The sequence below is a fragment of the Anopheles gambiae genome, unplaced genomic scaffold, assembly GCF_943734735.2.
Source record: "Anopheles gambiae unplaced genomic scaffold, idAnoGambNW_F1_1 scaffold_41, whole genome shotgun sequence".
Lineage (NCBI taxonomy): Eukaryota > Metazoa > Arthropoda > Insecta > Diptera > Culicidae > Anopheles > Anopheles gambiae.
Window position 1 is genome coordinate 75,880 of NW_026902738.1, and position 20,758 is coordinate 96,637.

Consider the following 20,758-nt stretch of genomic DNA (forward strand, 5'->3'; position numbering starts at 1 on the left):
ATACACAAACAAGTGTGTTCGGTACCGGCCCTAACCGAGAGAGTACACTCCACTCAAATCACGATTGGCAGCGAGCTACACGCGCGTAAAAGGGAACGATATAAAAGCAAAAGCGAGAAAGGATTAGTTCATGAGCGCCCGTGAGTTGCATGTATGGCGAAAGCCAGAGAATTGAGTGATTTTTCGATCGCATTGCGCTGCGGGCTGTTTTAAGAAAGCAGATCACAAAAAATTCTCTCAATAAGAGTTTTGGTGATCTCGCGCTCTTTCGATCTTAAATAAAATCACACACATACAAGTATACCTTACACGTGCTTTTATTGTGAACAGCACAAGCGCGATTTGTATTGATGAGCAATAATGAGCTGTTATTAGTATTGATAGCTAAACTGTATTACTACATGAATATTAGTGAGTTAGTATTGGTACAAGCAAGCAGCATTTGTATCCAAGCAGTTCAATTGCAAACTTATTTTGTGTGATGCAGTTGCAAAGTCAAAATGCAAAGTAGCTTGAAAGAAAATCCACCACCGTTAATATTTTTTAATACGGTTCTATCAAAACGGCAAGTCAGTGATAAACCGTCTAAAGATCTAACGCTGTACAACACGTCCCGGCCACCCTCGACGTCTTTCAACGTATTGGAAGCAGGATCGAAAAAGCCGCGAACGAAAAAGGAGGCCCGTGTTGTTACTGAGCCGCCTCCCTTGGCCTATTTTGGCGATGTTTCACAGAAATATGTTGTACAAAAGCGTAACATGCTTGACGTGCCCAGCGTTGTCGCCCGTGAGCCATCTGTGTTGGCCTTTATTAACAGTGGAACACCACAATCTGTTAATAACTGCACGGTGGTACCGGTGTCCAACATTAACGTCCGTGAACCATCTCCGTTGACAATTGACGTAGCTGAAAATCAGCAGAGAGCTGTGGAAAAACATCCCACGGAGACAGTTTCTACCGTTGACGTCCGTGAGGCTCCTCCGCTAGCATTTTTCGATGGCGTTTGTATAACAGCTGCTGTGGAAAGCAACCGCACGAAGATTGCACCCAGCGTTGCTGAACGTCAACCATCTCGATTGGCCACTGTCGAAATATCCTCGATTGATCCGTGTATTGAGGCCATACAGGATTCTCATCCGGTTGAAGCACCGCTCCAGCTACCGTCAGCAACATCCTCAATGGAGTTGCACCACAGAACCGGTGCTCCTAGTGGATGTGTGGAAGAAAGAGTAATTTGTAGTACATGCTGCACACAGCTGGACACATTGTTAAATCAATTACAAGAACAAAACAAGCATTTGTATATGTTAACGAAAGCTATTATCCAGAAGAATGTTTTGAATAGCTCTTTTACCTGTCCAAATTGCCCGGCGAGTACTTCAAATTGTTTTACAATAGATGAAGTTGATGAAACACCTAGACCGGCTGAAATAGAAAACTTTAGCTTTAGACAATTTTGCTTTAGACAATTTTGAAAGTATGTTGAGCGACAAAAATGTATTTATCGCTACTGCTAGAAGAATATCGAATTCTCTTACTTCGAATACTCCAGACAATCGAATGCACGAAGCAGTGTTTAAGCTGTTTAGCGCCCCCTTCCTTTGCAAGTGCAGTTGGCTGGGCGGAGGAGCAAATGGTCCGAAGATTCCAATGTACCGGTACAAACATGTCCATCACCTTCTAATGGCCGTTGGTCGAACTTTAAATGAAACTGTAACGTTGAAAAGGGCGCAATTATTTTTTAAATCAAAATTGCGTAATTCCAAGAGCCGCCTTGCTTGCAAGAATATGCGAAAGAGTGTTGTTTGTAAACGAAATAAAAAGAATAATTATATTACCTTCATAGTTATTCACTGCACTTCCTTCAATCCACCTGATGTTCAATGTTGTCTTTCTTTGATTTTTTCCTTCGCTTTGTCTTCTTTGCGGCATAATCGCTTTTTAGCAGCTCTTGAATTAAAATGAAAATAAAAATTAATTGAAAAAATGGGAATTTCACTAACATTGTGTACATCATTTACTATGCACTAGACTAAATGATGAAAAACAATTACCATAAAACGGTGCACTAATGCAGTGCGTAAAACTAATGTATATAATGTTTTCTTACCTTGATGAGTTCGCGTATCGCAACGATGCGAAGGTCCTGCTTGTGTGGTTCCACCAAATAGTATACCATCTTGTTGTAGAATTGATGTACATAGTTAGTTTGTCTGACGGTAGCATTGTGCCTGTGCATTTTGTGTTCTGTAAATTTCAAATAATAACGTTAGAAATGGTAACAATCATATCTTACCAATTAACTTACCGTTTTGTGAAGTGTTTGCCTTGCCTGTTTGCTAACGTCGTTTGCGGATGTGATGCTCAAAAAAGTTTTTATAATCTACATTGCTATTTTTACTATTGTTATGTCGATTACACGGTTTAACGCAAAAGTTGATGTTGGGTACATAGTAATATAACTGAGGCTTTGACATGTTACATATCCTGGCCTCAGGGCAATTAGCCATTTAAGTTATATGCACATTATATGAAATGCAATTGGTTATATTTTGTGCTCAAATTGCACAATATATACTTCCTATGAAAAGCTTTATCATCAGCCATCCGTATGTAGTAATCAACTTTACATAACTAAATGCTCTCTAATTTGATCTACGCAAGAGAATTCCTAAGTTTTGTGTGTATTGTTTCATATTTTATGTAATATATGTTATACCAATTGAGTAAGGTTAAAACCTTACTTCGACTATGGTTCTTTGTTATGGCTAAGCAAAAATGAACGAATTTAGAAGACGTGGAAAAGTATGTTTACCAAAAAAAAACATGGTGCTGAAGTAAATAGCAAAACGAATTCACTAGCAATATTTTACAACACATCATTCTATGGTTCAAGCCTCGTATGGACTGACCTACTCGTAGCAAAGACTGACTATCATGCTGCGTGGTACTTTTTAAGCCTCGTAAGCCGTAGCTATGCCATATACAATAAAAGGAACGTGCTGATCGTTCCGCCAAATAGAAGAAAAAAATCCTTTTCACTGGCAACCAACTATGGTACTAGAGGTATACAAATAGTTCTATCAATCAAATTCACACTACAATGGTATCGTTAAGACTACTACTACTACTAAAAAGTTCGAAGTAAGCTTAAATGTAAACGTAAAATTACATTTTAAACCAACTCAACCTAAAGAAAAGAAAATTCAACCTAAACTTAAACTAACCTATAAAAAATTCAATATAGTTAAAAAAAGGAAAATAAAAACTAAGTGCCATGTCAGCCGCTTGCACCATTGCCTGCCTTTCATATAACAGGCCAGCAGAAAAAAAGCACAATTTATATTTGATTGTGCAAAAAAATACACACACACACACACACACAAACCCCCAACCCACTTTGTTCCATTAACCACGGGGAAAAGGCAGCTCGCCTGGAGGAGGCCTGATACGGATACGCAGTGTCCAGCACGGCAAACATGTCCTAAAATTGTCCGTAGTGCTGTTAAAAGGGTCGTCGTCGTCCCCCCCCCCCGCCCCCTTAATGTAAGCTTTGTCCACCTTCCCGTCCATATCACAGATGGATGGGCACGAATTATCCGGAGTTTCGGTGGAAGTTTACCTGTAACAAGAGGAAAAATTAGACCAACTACTTTATGCAATTTCAGGAAGTTTTTACTTACCATGTGCAACCACACGTCGTCTTCGAGGGTGTCGAGGAGGCAAATTTTTGTTACTGAAGGGAGGAAATTAATCAGGAATAAAGGTGTGGAGAAGAGGAAAAAAGGCTATGGCGGTAGGAGTTGTTGAGTTTGGTGAAGGATCAATGGGAGGGAGATTAAGAGGATGAGTGGGTTGCTTCACTGCAACCATTTTGCATCTGATTGCAGTCCATGGAACCTCCACCACCACAGCCGGCGCGTTTTCCATCGTTTGGTAAACGTGGATCTCAGCAGAAGACATTGGTGCAATAACACCGCCTTCTGCTGACATCTCGTAAAGCGCGGCCATGGTTAAAAACCGGATCCCAACTACGGTGATATCGTGCGAGCTTGATGTTTTTGCACTCAAAAATTTAACTATGCCATTGTCCTTGGTCAAAAACCATTGGTCTTGAAATTTTGGCAGCAAGACAAAATCGGCGGTCACATGTAGACCGACACCATTTGCCTTCAACATCGGATACTGTGGAGCTGGCGGGGTAGAAACCAGATCAAGGCTCATTAGATCGCTTGATCTGTTTGCAATTTGCTCCACACATTTCGTGCCCGGTCGGACCCAGCGTGGAAAATTTTGCAAAAAGTTTTCTGTTGCGTAGGCCGAAAAATCGTCGAGCGCTCCAAATTTTTCAACATCTTTATAAATGTGAACGAGAAGGTGGATGTTGCTTGTTAAATATTTTCGACCGTAGACTTGGCCGAAATTCTTCACAAATATGCGAAGATAATCTCGAGCACGGAGCCACAAGTGCTGGTGAAATTTGGTCGAAAAAATTGTCACAGCACTAAAGTAGAGCAGGAAGTGACCATAGGCGATTGGATCAACCAGGTCCTTTAGAACCACAACTGATGCATAATGTAGATAGCTACGAAACGCGTAGCTTTCCAAAAGGCGTGATATCTGAGAAGCCGAAATGATCGATGGATCTCAGTAGGAAGCTTCGTCTGCATTAAAAATTTAGACGCAGCTTTCATTTGGAGAGGTGTCCACTTTTTATTACGGGGAAATTTGCCGAACATAAATCCCCGTTGCATAAAACGTGTACACCCCTCGTCACACAGGTGTTCACGCTCCGACGTGGGAGCGTTATCGACTAAATCAAAATTGTCTAACTCTTCTAAAGGTGTACGCCACTCCTGATGATGGTTCAATATGACTCTACTACGAAACCCTTCGTCCGTACGAAGGGGAGCATCGACGGAATCAAAAATAATTTTTTTTCCCTCTTCGCCATGGCAAGTGCACTTTAAACAACTGTCGTATCCGTTGTGGTTCGTCGTTGCTGAAAATATAATATATATTGTATTTAGCTAAAAGGTTTACGATAATGTTATTTATTTCGTTACCTAAAATGAACGCTCGAGCCGGTGTATCAGCGATACAGGGTTTTCCATTCCAATTAACAACTGTCCACAGTCAACTAGCAATCCTCGATTTGAAAAACACGATTGTCTACCACTTACAAACAAGTCAAGCCGTTTTTGGTACACTGTCCATTTCAATTTCACAATTGTCGTCTTCGAAAACACACGTCAGATGCGGCACGGTTTGTTTTGGTTTTGGCTGGAACGTGTATCACTTGTAGTTGGGCTGCTGGGCAACATGGACATGTTAGGCATTTTATGTATACTTAAATCTTTCAATACAATGCAGGAATTTTGACATTTATCGGTGCTTTTACTGGTAGCTAATGAAAAAAATTACAACGTCCCAAAATAACCTAAAAACTGTAACGATCCAAGAATAACTAAAACCAAATGATAAAACTGTTTAACATGTCCAAATTGCTCAGCTTTCCCATATTCTGATATTCAATCAAGACCTGTTTACAACATGGTTCAATTCTTACAGACAAGTGATACACGTTCCAGCCAAACCCGTGCTGCATCTGACATGTGTTTTCGAAGACGACAATTGTGAAATTGAAATGGACAGTGTACCAAAAACGGCTTGACTTGTTTGTAAGTGGTAGACAATCGTGTTTTTCAAATCGAGGATTGCTAGTTGACTGTGGACAGTTGTTAATTGGAATGGAAAACCCTGTAAAATTGCGTACCCGAAACTGCAATGTTTTATCGCCGATGGTCAAGCCTCCTCGCTGAATGATATTAAAATCATTCACTAGCGGCCGCAAAAATTCTTCCACACTTGCCGGCTTTGTATAGCCACTATATGCGGCCACCAACATGAGTGGAAGCTTAGGCAAGTCTACCGCTTTCACCAGAATAGGCCAGACCTGGGTCGGCCCACCCTTATGTAGCGGTAGCCCGTCGACCGATACGTCTAGCTTGAAAGGATCGTCTCGGGGTTCGATGTTTCTATAAATAATAATATACAAGTTTTTTGTAGCAATTGAAACATAACTCAAAACATAATATACTTACTGAAAATACTTGGTCAGGACTGGCGATAATCCTCCGTATCAAAAGTCACCTCCCCCGATTTTATAAATGCTGCCAGCAGCACGGGGAGGTGTTCGCACCAAAGTCCGGCTATCTTTTGGAAGAGTGGCATCTACCTTCTTCCGTAGGATCGCCAGTAGCATATTGACCACCGAACGAGGGAGCTGACTCTTAATTGCAAAGAATCTAAGACAATCCAACAAACTTAGATGGTCAAAGATCTCATAAGAGTCATTCTCATCGGAAGCGCCGTGATAAAAATCGTCGCTGTCCTCCCCGTTCGGATAATGTTCCCCGTGGTCGAAATCTTCAGCATCATCCGCGACGTTTTCAGCACTTGTTCCGGCAGTGCTTGATGTCGCAGATTGGCCTTGCGGCACTTCCGGAACCATATCGTCATCCGAAAAGTCTTGATTGGGAAGATAATTTATAGTCAACAATATAATCAAATAAAAGACATGTAAAATAATTACAACGTTTCTTTCGAACTTGTGAAATGTCGGATTTTGTCAATAAAGAAACAAATCACATGCTGTGTGTAGATATTTTTTTTAAAAATTATTTATTCGAATTATAGTACGAATATAGTTTCTATGATGAACGCTGTATTATCGAATATTTGTTTTCTGCTTTCCGATCCGACATTTGAATTGTTGATTAGGTGTTTTCCCGTCGCCACACTACAATAGCTACCTGCAATAATAGGAACGGACCAAATTTTTGCCCGATTGACCAGTGCAACAAATAATGTATTTGATCATGATCGCACGGTTTTTAATTTACATTTGGATCGTGTCAACCTCAATGGCTTGTTAAAGGCTTTTGAGAATTTATGGTATGAGAAGCAGGATCGTCAGTCCTGGTTTCGTACGGATAGTCAAGAATCGATTCACGTCCGGTCTTGTGGCATTTGTCATGGTGAATCTGTGGAAACCTTATCCGTTTTGCCAGTCTGAACCACTTTTCTTACCCTGCGCTACTGCTCTTAGCCACTTATCTAAGCCTTTTTTATTTTTTTTTTGTCCAACACAATTAGCCCTGCCCTGCTCATAGGATGCTCGGCTCATGCGGTCCTTAAACCCATGACGGGCATGTTCATAGGTCGTGCTTTTGACGACTAGCGGCAACATTAAATGAATAATGTTTTTTCAAAACTAATTTTTGTTTTGAAACACTTCTTCATATTTTACTTAACGTCCGCGACCTGCGCGGTCATACTGGACTATTTAAGTTTGTGATACATAATTAGTACCACGCAGCCGGATGGTCAGTCCGGCTACGGAAGGACGGTCCATACGTGGCTTGAACCCATGAGGGGCATGTTGTTAAGTCGAGCGAATTGACGACTGTACCACAGGACCGCCCTTTTGAAACACATTTTTACACATTCACTGAACACTTAACACATTTACCACACTGAACACCGACATTGACGGCAATTGTATGACGATTATAAATACAAAATATAATTCCGTTTTTCACACCGTGGCTTTTTGACACACGCACATAGATCACGGGTATGATAATATTTTTTTTTTCTTGCACCGTTTCGCACATAGATATTTTTATTTTGGTGCCCTTAAATCAATTAACATTATTCTTCTTCTTCTTCTTCTTTTGGCACAACAACCGCTGCCGGTCAAGGCCTAGCTATACCCACTAGTGAAGTGGCATTGGTTTTCAGTGACTTTTTTTTTGTTGGGGGCAGTCCTACGTATGGGGGCACGGTCTATTCGGGACTTGAACCCATGACGGGCATGTTGTGAAGTTGTATGAGTTGACGACTGTACCACCAGACCGGCCCGACCGCTTTCATACCGAATTATTGTACACCGAATTATACTGCACTTTTTATATAATGTTAAATATTATAACATGATATGCACTGACAAATAACCACAAACTTGCTTTTTTACTTACCCATGTTTGGCAGCGGGACAAACCCATCGTTTGCCTCTTGGAGAGCTTCCTGGTACGAGAGCTCAATCTCGTCCATCAGTTTACGGCACTTTGCATAAAAATGCCCATTTTTGCTGCAATTTTGCGACATTTTACCACTTTTCTAACACACTTGTCTTACACACTTGATGAACACTTGCACTTGGCACTTGGTAAACCACACAGAATGACAAAAAATTTTGTCAGCAGAAACGTAGCACCACTATAATCCAAAATATACCTACCTCACAAATACATTCTCATGGCTAAAACGTTGGCGCGTGCTCGTTAGAATGAGATTTTTTTCATAGCACTGTTTTTTCATTATCGCTGTTTCTCTCGTTCGCTTCAGCCAAGCAAAAAAAACTCGATTTTGGTCTTCGTCTGATTCGGAGAGCGCACGAAGGGGTTTCGGCTTCAACTTCCAACAACAACAACCACACGAGGAGGCTCGGGGACACTCATCAGGGGAAAATCGCTCAAATTAGAGCGAGAGACAGATAGAAAAAGTGAAAGGTCAATATAAAATCTTCGGCTTTTGACCGTTGGGAGGTCAATATAAAATCTTAGGCTGTTAACCGTTGGGTACAGTTCATCAAAACACCTTGCTCGGTAAGCTGCGATCGTGCGCGACAGACGTCCATTTGGTGTTCAGCAGCGAGAGCGTGTAGACGTATAGTGGGCAGAATTTTCGCGTACGTGCGTGTTTCCAAGCAGTAGCGAATTTAGCGTATCAGTGGCTCATAGCGATAAAAGGAGTGAAGGCCACTTGGCTTTGAATCAAATAAAGGTGAATTTTTAGGTTAAATGTTCACTATTCGATTTTTTTGTGCTATGTGATTTTATATGGCTAGGGGTAACGGTCAGAACCTCGCAGCATGCGATTTTGCCGCATGTGGCAAGAAAAGAGTTTTCTCAATTTGTGTGTGTGTGTGCGCGCGCGCGTGTTTGTGTGTGTGTGTGTGTGTGTGTGTGTGTGTGTGTGTGTGTGTGTATGTGTGTGTGTGTGTGTGTATGTGTGTGTGTGTGTGTGTGTGTGTGTGTGTGTGTGTGTGTGTGTGTGTGTGTGTGTGTGTGTGTGTGTGTGTGTGTGTGTGTGTGTGTGTGTGTGTGTGTGTGTGTGTGTGTGTGAGTGAGTGAGTGTGTGTGGCGTTCGGGGGGGGGGGAGGGGAAACACTAACTGGCCACCACTGCTCTCCCTGCTTCTACATGCCCCTCGCCAGAAAGTCGTACACTTTTTCACTCTCTTTGCTAGTAGAGACTTGAGAAAAAAGTTGAATTTTTTCTCAACATTTCGTCACCTCCGTGGCGCCGTGTGAGATTCGTGCACAGATACACTAAACACTTTCACAATACGCACAACACTTTTTACGCACCCCCAAGTCGTTGATCCTCTTTCCCTGAGGCCTGCAGCTTCAGCAGTATCGATCGCATGCCATTTGCTATGTCTTTCCACGTTTCAGCAGTTTTCAACATCAAGTCGACCAGGTTTGCTCCGTTGATTGCTGTTCCGCACCTTATATCATTAGTACCGTGCTTAGCATCATGTTCGGCTAAGATGGCGTAACTTCCTTACTTACTTATCCGGCACTACAACCGCTTTGCGGTCGTGTCCTGCCTCTGGAGTGCACAAGAAACCGCTCACGGTCTCGCGCCTTCGTCTGCCAGTCCGTTACCCAGGCCTTAATGGCGGACGCCTCCACGCCATCTTGCCACCTCAATTTGCGCCTACCATGCCTTCTCTGTCCTTGTGGACGGCCTATAAAGACCTTAGAAGAAGAAGATGGCGTAAAGCAGATATGAACTGAGCAAATTCTTGAAGATTTGGTTGGTTAGCAATTGGCATCGTTGCATACGTGTGAATGCATTTGGTGTGCAGGCTTGATGGGTTTCAGAATAACCGGCCATTGGCACTGCCATCGGCCATAGGTTCAAATTCGCGTCCAGCAGTACTAGCTGAGGAAACAGCAAACTCTGCTCTTCCAAGCCTCTCCTCCTGTTGTTACATAAAGATCAAGATCTGATTAGTGATGATAGCTCGCAGTCATCAAATACTTGTTTAAAAGTTCCACAGGAAGTGCATGAGATTATTTATTGATAAGAAAAAAGTTAATGGATGAAGCTTACTTTGACTTTGGTGGGTTCGTTTATTTTCGGACATTGGAGTCTCTTGTCTTGCACGGCGACACAACGACACACAAAAAAACAACCGCAAGCCAGGCCAAAGCCGCAGAGAGAGAGAGAGAAAGAGAGCGAGAGAGTGAAAGAGAAAGAGAGAGAGAGAGAGAGAGAGAGAGAGAGAGAGAGAGATTTCGTTGATAGAATGATTTTTTCGGGTTAGAATGAAATCGACTCGGATCAGTTCCTGGTCATGGTAATGCTGCGCTAGAAACTCTCCGTGGCAGAAACTCAACCCACTCCCTTTTCTACCCCATGACTCAATCTGGACCGGTTGAAGTATGCTGGCGGAGGGGTACGCGACAGCGCTCGGGGAAGCGCTTCCGGCCGACAACAACATCGCCACGATGTCCCTCGCAGACCACTGACGTATGTTTGAAAGAGCCATCAGCACTGCAGCCGAACACAATATATCGGCCGCTTACCACTCAGAGAGAAAAATGAATGGTTCGACGAAGAGTGTGGACAAGCACTATCCGAGAAGAATGCAGCGCGCGCTCGCATGCTACGGCATGAAACTCGTCAGAACGTGGAGATCTACAGACGACTGAAGAAACAGCAAACCCTGCTCTTCCAAGCCAAATAGCGCCGTTTTGAAGAGTAAGTTGAACAGTTGCTGGAACTGTTAGCCCAGTCAGGGGACACCCGCTTGTTTTACAGGAGGTTGAAGGAGGCACGTAGCGGGTTTGGCGCAATGTGTTGGGAAGCCGGAGACGAGCGGAAGGTGATCGAAAGGTGGAAGTGCTACTTCGAAGGACACCTGAATGGAGCAGAGGCAAGACAGACAGGGGCAAGCGGCAGAACAAGGCACCATCAGGCACCTTAAGAGCAATAAGTCTGCTGGCAACGATGGACTGGCGGCCGAGCTCTTCAAGATGGGGCCGGAGAGGCTTACCGTCGAAATGCATCAGCTGATCAGCGGGAAAATCGGGGAGCAGGAAGTGTGTATTTGCTACTATTCTTTGGTATGATAAATATTAACGCACACACACACGCAATGTGGGGAGAGGACGACTTGTCCTTCTCGCGCCGCGATCCTCACGGAGGACGTCACAGGATGACAGCCCTGCTGTCAACGGCGAGCCCTAAGGTTGAGGCAGCGGACTGTCCACAATATCTTCCCGTTTTAATTAAGCCGGTACGGCTTAAGCCAACGCAGCGGTTTTATTGCGAATCAAACCGACGCGGCAAGCGCACGACTCAAGTGGCGCTGTGAAAAATGGGGTAGAGTGCTGACCGGCCTCTGTGACCTACGCTCGATCGGGCTGAGCGTTGCGGGTTGCAAAAGAGGGCAGTCGATGAGCTGCGCTCGCTCGTTGCGTTGTAGCCGCCGTGCTGATGTTGTCATTGAATGTGCAACAGTAGCGCAATTCCTGCCGCTGTCGATGGCTGTTACACCTGACGCCGATGTTGTTGTTGACGCAGCTCTGCCGGATGCTGCTGCCGTTGGGACATCGCTGTGTGGCTGAGCAGGGGGTGGCCGTGGTGCCGCGCGTGCTTCCATCGCTTAGCCGGTACCGCTGCATAGGGAGCGACCGTGATGTCGCTGTTGAGATGCACCTGTGCAGCTGAAGATCCGGCGACGAGGGTGCACAGGGGGCATCCTGTATGCCTCAGCACTGTGCCTTACCAGGCTCCGCGATGATGCTGGTGCCGAGGGGCGGCCGTGATGCCGCGACGTCGTTGCTGCACCAGTGTGTGTTCGATGATGACGCTGTAGCGGACGGCGGTGGTGCCGCGTGTCGTCAGTCCAAGGCGGAATGTCCCTTCGCCTTGGCCGTAATAGTACTGCAGCGGAGTGAGGATCCTTTCGGGCTTTGTGCAATGGCAAAGGGTTCCCATCCAACGCGATGGTCTCCGTGTTGGTTCTTTTGGGAACCCCCTTCCTACCCCCCCCCCCCCCCACCGCAAGGAGGATCCCATCCTCGTCACCACTTTTATAAATATTATCGCACACAATGCGGGAAGAAGACGACTGTTTCTTCTCGCGCCGCGATCGTCACTGAGGTCGTCACGAAAGAGAGAGAAAGAAAGAGAGAGAGAGAGAGAGAGAGAGAGAGAGAGAGAAAGAGAGAGAGAGAGAGAGAGAGAAAGAGAGAGAGAGAGAGAGAGAGAGAAAGAGAGAGAGAGAGAGAGAGAGAGAGAGCAATCCGTATGGTTGTTAAAGGTACAATTGTGTTTTTTTTCTTGTTGCAAAATGGGGCAAAATGCATCGTAGCAATGGGACAAAACGCATCTGGACTACGATCAACGGCGTAAAACGCTTCAAAACAAATGCCAACGATGAAATTCAATAACAAAATCCATTCAAGCTAGCACTGCTCTAACTGGTACTTTGCACACTTTGTTCCGATTTGCTAAATGCATTATACACCAGTTCATTGTTAAGAACATTTTTGATTAAAACACGAGCAAAACGGCATACTCATTGACCTATTTAGGAGCGGTTTGAAGCTATGTGTGATTCCAATTAACAGAACTATGTATTCGACGTACGAAAAACGACAATGTTTAAACTTTTATTTAGCGAAGCCAAAAATCAAAATTATAACAAAACGTATCCCAATCGATGAAGTTTCTATTTTGTTAAATTTTGCGTTTCTTTGCATATATGTTGAGCTGTATAACTCTCAGAAAGACCATATGTTAGTTCGTTCTTGACGGGCTTTATGCTTGAATAGGTTTAAGGTCGCTATGTTTTAGCTGTAATGCTATGCATTCGCAGTAATTAACTTTTGAAACAAAATTTATTTTCTTCTTACATGTACTTACGCAGAACATACAGAGAGCCGGGGTGTGACAGCGAGGAAAGAAAGCCAGCTCGATACGGCTAAGAGAATCCGTCATTTGTTGCCTTAATCGCATAGCAACAGTAATACAGGGAGCGAAACGCCATCATGAATCAGCCAGCTAGTGGTGGGACGCAACCCAATGCCAATGGACAAAATCCCAATGAATCGGACGCAGGCAATCAAACCGATCCGGCAAGGAACATACCCACAATATCATCAGCGATCTCGATGCGTGAGCAGCAGGAGATAAGGGACAACACGCAGGGAAAGAGTAATACTATCACATCGATCGTCAGTGGCTTTATCAATTTATTCGTCCAGTCTTTACCCAGTCTCATATACCAAGCGGACTTGTACTTATTTTCCGGTAAGTCACGAACCTACTGCTCCATCGACATGTTTTACGTTTAGTTATGGTGTGGATGTTTCATCAACGCTGGCAGCCCATATGGCGGCTGGTTGCATCTCATGGGAACTTTGCAGCGATCATTGGATCTTCTCTAATATTTTTCTTAGCATTTTATTATAGGATTATCTTTGTTACATGTATGTCTTTACACTAACGAATGGATAACAAACATACATGTTTACAGGATTGTTCGAGTTACTTTCGAATGTGAACATAATTATTCACATGTTTTTCAATTTTTCAATTTACATTCGAAACTGACTTGGAAAACTCTGTAAACCCCTTTCATCATCAGTTCATTTTTACGGTTCATAAAGCTAATAATCCAACTGTGCGTCTGACCTACCGCATGCGTTCAATTCACCATACTGCACCAACTACACCGCAAGCGATCACGGGACATGAACAAATTGGTCAACCTCTACCATTCTGTACACGCTGCAGATTAGATGTAGAGCATTTCTCTCACAAACCTCAGCAGATTGATTAAAATGTTAACGTTTTTGCTTCTTTCCATTCAGATGCGATGGTAAATAAACAGTCTCTATACGGGATCAACGAAGATCAAAAATTCCTCCAGCTGGTCGAGTTCCTGGTACCCTACGTGATCTGCTTAATTCCGTTTGGCAAATGGTGTAAACGATATTTGGCAAAGTGGATCGTGGTGCTGATGATATCGCTCTTGATCATAGCTGCCGTCGTCGGTTTGTTCGTGGATAATTTATTTTCCGTTTTTTCCGAACGGATTGTGATCGGTGTTGGATTGGCGTCCCTCTACGCAATAGCGCCCACCATCAAATACGATCATGATGTCGGCACACCATCTGGCGGTGAGACGATTAGGAGGATACTGAGCTGCTATTACTTACCAACCCCGGTTGGATCGGCCCTTGGGTAAGCCAATGGGCACACAGCCCGCCAGCAAAAAGCAGAGGAAGATATTCAATTCGCTTACTTACATTGTAGGTTAATCGTGGCTGCTATCATCAGATTCCTGGATTGGCCGAGCAGGGTGATAATGGCGCTGAGTATAATCGGGTTAGTGCTGAGTTTGATATACCGCTACCCGCAACGTGGCCAGAGCACACATCCCATGCAAACTACTTCATTCATAGAGGAAGTGAAGGAGTTCTCGAAAAACAAGACGTTCTTCTTGTTGACCATCATCGTTACTTGCTTGGCGCTCTCAACAAATGGGCTAAACTGGTGGAATGTAAAGTACATCTATGAAGGGCTGATCTTACAACCAGGAAATCAAAATGTTGCACTCTACGAGTAAGTAACGACTGCCGCCGGTTAATGGCCGGTTGAGTTTGAGCCGGAATTTTTGTGTAATGAATTGATTTTTACTGTTTATTTTCCTTTCATTATTATTCAAATTTTAAATAACTTTTTTTTTCTTTTGGGAATCCTTTCTCTTTTATTCCTTTATGTGATGATTTTATCCTGCCTTTATTCAAAATGTTCATTATCGTTCGGATCACTACTGCCGTGGCAATCTGACAATCTGACTCTACTCCCGCCCGTATCACCAAACCACGTAAACCAAAAGCGTGTCGTGCATATTCGGTTTCTTCATAATTGCCACCAGCGTCGGTATGCAGATTGTATCGTACCTGCCCTGCCTCACACAAGCGACAAACGCCAAGACCAAATTGTGCATCATCATGTTACTGAGCGGTATGATGTTGGGGACTGCATGGTATATGGTGCGGGTGGATATTCGCGCAACGTATGCGTTATTTGTTTTGAGCGAAATTTCCCTGCATATCGTCTGGCCGCTCGCAAATGACATTCTGCGGGTAAGAGATAATCACCTTTCTAAATATAACATTTCTTGAAGCAAATTGTACGGATTTGACACATAAATTGTCAAATGCAAATACAAAAATTCCCCTCTGATCGAATTTTAAAAATCATTCAAAAAGGCTCAAAATTAAAACTTATAGTTCGAATCATATCAATATCGTAATTTGACGTAATTTGAATTATGACGTAAACTACCCATTGCACACATGCCAAATAACACGAAAATTAGCAGGTTGGCTCACTTTTCGCTTTTTGCTCTAAAACGCCTCCATAACAACATACCAACTACTAACTTAACTACAAAGCATATCAGAACGAACGAACACTCAGGCCAACACGCTTCCTTTTCTTAGTAAATAATCCAAAGATTTTATTATCACGGTACACTAATACTAAACTATACGAATTATCTTACAGTCGGTCGTTGAACCGGCGAGACAACCAACCGCGGTATCCTTCCAGAATCATATCAGGTCACTATGTGTTTTTGTTGTTGTTGGCCCGATTAATTTTGTAAGTATGAGTTTCTTATCGGCAATGCCTATAACTCGATGTGAATCATGATTTTTAAATTTTCTCGTTTCTTCACAATCCCCCAGTATTTTCAATCTGTGCTGGGATCGGTTCAGACCGTGAACGATATGCTAACCGAGACCAGTTTCTCGGGAGAACATTCCTGGAAGCTGCAGATCCTTGCCAAGAATTATGCCCTACTCAAATTATTCTTTGTTGGTGTTGGCTTCATTTTCTTCCTCGTGACGTTCTGCATCGGTCGGGATCGGGCACGCGTCGAAGCGGTGGTGCCAGGTAAGCAAAACAATCATTTGATTGTTGCTCCATATTCATCTCTCCATATTTATTTTCGCTACGATAGTACACTTTGTTACATAGCATGACTCCTATCTCGGAATTTCAAACCTTTTCTACTCGATTCTGCTTTTTTCTTCACAAAAAAAAAAAGAGCAAATCTGAATGCGCTGCAAATATCCCTCTTCAAGAGTAAAATCTCGTATAATGAGCTATTTCCTTTTTGTTTCCGTAAATAAATCGTGATCATTCCGAGAGTTTCAGTACTAAGAATCATTAAATATCAAGCTATTTCCAAAACGGGAAGTGTATCAGTGTGGAGGAAAAGTGTAAGGGAAGTGACACATTAACAGCCACTGCCAGTACAAAACACACGAAAACGAATAAAGATCGAAAAAAGCTGGACGCGTCCGCTCCACGTCCGGATAACTCTTTTCAGATCAGATAGCGAAGCTGAGAGTTTTGCTGCGCTTATCGACAGGTGGAGTAAGTGAGGTAGTCTCCTCAATTTAATTGCTCCATTTCTTTCCTGCTTATTTGACTGTATGGGAGGCTCGCCACGGCCGTGGAAGTGGGCAGGAGATGGGTTTTAGTGTGTAGTGTACCTCCGTAAGAAGCGTCTGATTCACAAGCGGTGTGGGGTGTATGTGATGAGTGTGTTCTTGCATCCATGCTTGATCTACGGGCGCTTGAAGGCGAGAATTTCTATACTAATAATTGATCAATGCATTACTGTTGCTACTTGGAGGTGTTCCGAATGGTTGTGATGCATAAAATCCCTATGTATCTTCTCTTTTCTTGACCTGGAATCAATTATTTCACTTTTCATGCAAATTGTATGAAAAAGAGCCACCCGCATAACGAGTTTTTTGCATAAGGGATGAGTCATCCCAAGAAACATTTCCCATGACTATGAGGGACGCTGTGCGTTGCTTGGCATCGAGACGCTGAAGCAGCGGAACTGCAACGCTCAGAGGCTGTTTGTCGCGGGACTTCTTGACAATCGGATCGACTCGCCCGCGCTTCTTTCGAGGCTCAACATGTATGTCCCGCCGAGATCGCTCCGAGCTAGATCGCTACTTGACGTGGAGGAACGCCGCACTCGCTTTGGCTCCTCTGATCCGTTTATTCGTATGTGCCGTGAGTTTAATGTCATTTGTGATCGTCATCAACCTGACATGTCGCGCACCGCATTGTTGAATAGTATTCGTGTCGTGCGACCTTTTACATGTTAATTATGTTACTTAAGACTAAGCGTGACAAATGAATGACCGTAATGTGACTATGTTATAATGAATGAATGTAAATGAATTCGCTTCAAGTGGGCCACTTGCGGTCCGTTGAATTTTAATAAATAAATAACAAATAACAAATACCTTTTGCACTTAGACATGTCCTAAAGCATTCTTTACTATGAGTGTACTGAGCCACATAGTTTTAACATGTCTTTTGAAGATGCTTAACAGTATTTAAAGTTGTTAAACCTTTAAAACGTTCTGCAGTCGCTTATAAGACTGTCTGTTAAAACTAAAATTGGAGTTTTGATGGCTGGCTTCAATCAACCTGTAAATGTATTCTTAAGCACGTTTCAAAACTTGTTATTTGAGACTATCAATTGATTGAATATCAATTGATCTTATTAAATGCATGTTAAGTCTTGGACCAAGGCAACTTGAAACAGGCTATACAGGTTGTACCTAAAATAAGCTATTAACGAAAAACGGTGATGAGCCGAGTATTTCTAACTTCTGCGTAAATTATATTTCGGGATTTTCAGCCAAACAATATTTAATTTTACTTTCCTTTTGCTTGCAGTGGTTGGTTTTATCCCCTGCAAAGATTATTCGATATATGTCTAAATTTATTAAGTAAATATAAATGGATAAAACTGAGAAAACTGCGATTATGTTCACGCATATTTACCACCAGATTCCGCGTATCTCTGGCACTGCCTGTACGAGGAGAATCTGAACGAGGAGAAAACTTATTAGTCTGCAGAAGCGCTACCTAAAGCTATGTGCTGTTTAAAAAGATCTAAGCCAAACATATATTGTAGCACTACAAATCTACTGAACTTGTGATCAGGAATGTCCTTCTGATCTTAAGCCAATGGAATCCATTTTTATTAATATGATTGTTCAATTGTGTGTGCAATATGTGTCAGTCATGTTGACATTTTGATAAATAAATTCATAGTTTACATGACAAATAGAAAAAAATGGCAATTTCCAAAACGATTTTCACCTCATGTTTTTACGACACTCCTTTTGGTGCAAATTGAGGGTGTTTAAAACGAATCTGTATTTTTTAATTATTTATTTTTAAACTAAAAAGGTGCATATTATTGAAGCGCTTTGATATTTTTCAAATTATTATAATGTATTTCAACAGTAAAATTTTCTTGGCATGGATTTCTGCTCGTACGCGAGCGAGATCACCAGAAGAATTATCAATACATCGAGTTATTCGCAAATAACTCTCAACCATTATTATGACTTCATATTCAATGCTTCATTGCCATCTCAAGAACATATCCATAGCAATCAAATGAAAAAGGAAGGCTTAATGAAATTAAGCTCACAAATTAAGCTTAACCGTAGCAACATCGTTAAAACTATGATAGGATTTAAAATGTTCCTTGAGATAGGAACGGAGCTCATTTTGAGGGGTTCCACTGTACTAGTGATAAATGAAATTAAACTAGCGATTACGCACAATATACCTGAGCCTTAATTCGTGGTGTCCTTGATTATTAATGTTTAGAATTATTACTCGTCATGAAAACTGTGCAGTAGGTTTCTTTTATTGCCCTTCTGCACGGTAATGTGAAAAAAAACAATCAAAAACAAACTTTCGAATGAAAATAACGGGGAGAAAATGCTGAAATCATTCATGGTAGAAAGAGCATCAGACATTTAAAGTGCCCGAATTTGAATACCCAGCACTGTATGCTGTCTTCGGCCATATTGTGGCCTTCCTTGACCCCACCCCACAAGTCTATCCCTAGCTAACGAGAGGCCACGCCCGCCTCGATCGCTGCGGTCTCTTTTGCTCCTTTCATGCCTACCCGGGCCAATTTCGAGCCTCGACACGCCTCTTCACTGCTCTCGAGGGTGGTGACGGTGTTGGAGAACGGTCGTCCCGTTGTTCCACTCTGGGTTGGGTCAGCTCATTGCGATTGGTTGCGTCTCGCCGGACCGCCTCCTGTACTGGTCGGTTTGCAGCCTTCCGCAGAGCACCCTGCAGCGCTGACGTTGTCCACTTGGCGGACTCACACACATTGCCAGTTCTTCGGGCTCTGGACCATGTGTTCCATCAGCGTCCCTGGAACGATTCCCTGCAGCAACTCTATCTGGGTTGCACCAGATCTGGAACATAGCATGTTATGCGCTCTGCTACGCGGAGGCACCGCGTGCAGACCGGGGGCAACCTGAGTTTCATATTGCACAGATGCACACAGAAACAATCCATGACCGCAAATTACTTGGGATAGGTAAAACGTGACATCTCCGTGGCTCCGCAACTCCCAGGATCACGTTCGGGATTAGGCGGTATGTTCAACTGACGTATCTGCTAGCTTTTTCGTTGGTGGCGTCCTCCTCAGTAAGCGGATAAATGTGTGTAATCCGCAGCTCGACCATCCCCGTTACGACTTCTGAACCTTCGATTATTTCCTGCACCTCCTGTAGCACGAGAGTGGAATCTGCAGACCGGCTGAGCTCTATACGAAGGAAGGTCGTTCGCGTGCGCCTCTTCGAGCTCCTTTTGTGCTGAGTCATCTCGCACTGTGTCGCGATCCTTGCTGTACATGCCGTCCCATGTAAGGTCCTTCTGGGGGCACTGCGTCTATAAGGTCAGTCTTTGACCGACGTGTCGTCCGCTGCTGGTGCTGCTGCTGTTGATGCTGATGACCAAAGTTTCCATCTTCTGCGATGAGACGGCCGACGGTTGCTTGTGAAGCTGTTGCTACTACTGCCTTTTTGCTGGTCCTGTTGCTGTTGCAGGTTTGTGTGTGTGTGTGTGTGTGTGTGTGTGTGTGTGTGTGTGTGTGTGTGTGTGTGTGAGTTCTTTTTGATGTAATATTTTTCATGTCCTCATCTGTAAAACAAACTATTGTCTTGTTGGATTAATTTTCATATATGTTGGTCATTTATTAGCGGAGTTCTAAAAATGGATGTGTTGTGTTATGCTGTTGATCCTGTTTTTTAGCCTTATGTCGTGTGCCTTAGCATTATGAACTTTGTCGTAGGTTATCTTTTCGTTCATGTTTTAGCGCTTTTATCTGGCCTTTTGGCCATGCATTTGATTTCTGTTTCGTTTTATTGTTTGCGATCTCAATTGTATTGTAGCACTAATCTATTTCCCCTTTCCATCACTTTCGATAGGCAATCAACCAAATTATACATTGGACGTCTCCGCATTGGAAGTCGGATCCGCATCTAACCTGGAAGCCGCGATACCACCACCAAACACACCACAGTGAAAAGTATTCTGCACTGGTGGAGAAATGGCGAAATAATTTCGCTGAGCCCTTTTCTCCAGAGCACAATATAAGCTAATTCGCGTTGACTTTGCACCCTGCACCCAGCACTCTGCACAAAAATCGGGATTTCGGTACAAACGTATGCATTTGATCTGTCAACCATCTATCGAGCGTTCAACTGGAAAGCATGTCCAACTATTCAACACAAAGCAAAAAGAGT

The 20,758-nt window shown here is 43.1% G+C and overlaps 1 protein-coding gene and 1 pseudogene across 1 annotated transcript; one reads left to right on the top strand and one right to left on the bottom strand.

Moving 5' to 3' along the window:
* Positions 1-3,750: 3,750 nt before the first annotated feature.
* On the bottom strand, positions 3,751-4,694 carry LOC133395035 (uncharacterized; annotated as a pseudogene).
* Positions 4,695-14,629: 9,935 nt separating this feature from the next.
* LOC133395037 (uncharacterized) lies at positions 14,630-20,646 on the top strand. The gene is made up of 5 exons (XM_061663272.1): positions 14,630-14,714; positions 14,992-15,241; positions 15,666-15,761; positions 15,848-16,055; positions 20,441-20,646. The coding sequence occupies exons 2-5, from the start codon at positions 15,038-15,040 to the stop codon at positions 20,536-20,538; spliced, it is 606 nt and encodes a 201-aa protein (XP_061519256.1). The 5' UTR covers positions 14,630-14,714; positions 14,992-15,037; the 3' UTR covers positions 20,539-20,646.
* Positions 20,647-20,758: the final 112 nt, after the last annotated feature.

What these genes read in the sequence shown, in the direction of transcription:
- LOC133395037 (XM_061663272.1), top strand. Translation starts at nt 15,038, where the DNA reads ATGCAGATTGTATCGTACCTGCCCTGCCTCACACAAGCGACAAACGCC. An exon ending in TCGCAAATGACATTCTGCGG is followed by an intron (nt 15,242 to 15,665) that starts GTAAGAGATAAT and finishes ATTATCTTACAG; the next exon opens with TCGGTCGTTGAACCGGCGAG. An exon ending in CGTCGAAGCGGTGGTGCCAG is followed by an intron (nt 16,056 to 20,440) that starts GTAAGCAAAACA and finishes CACTTTCGATAG; the next exon opens with GCAATCAACCAAATTATACA.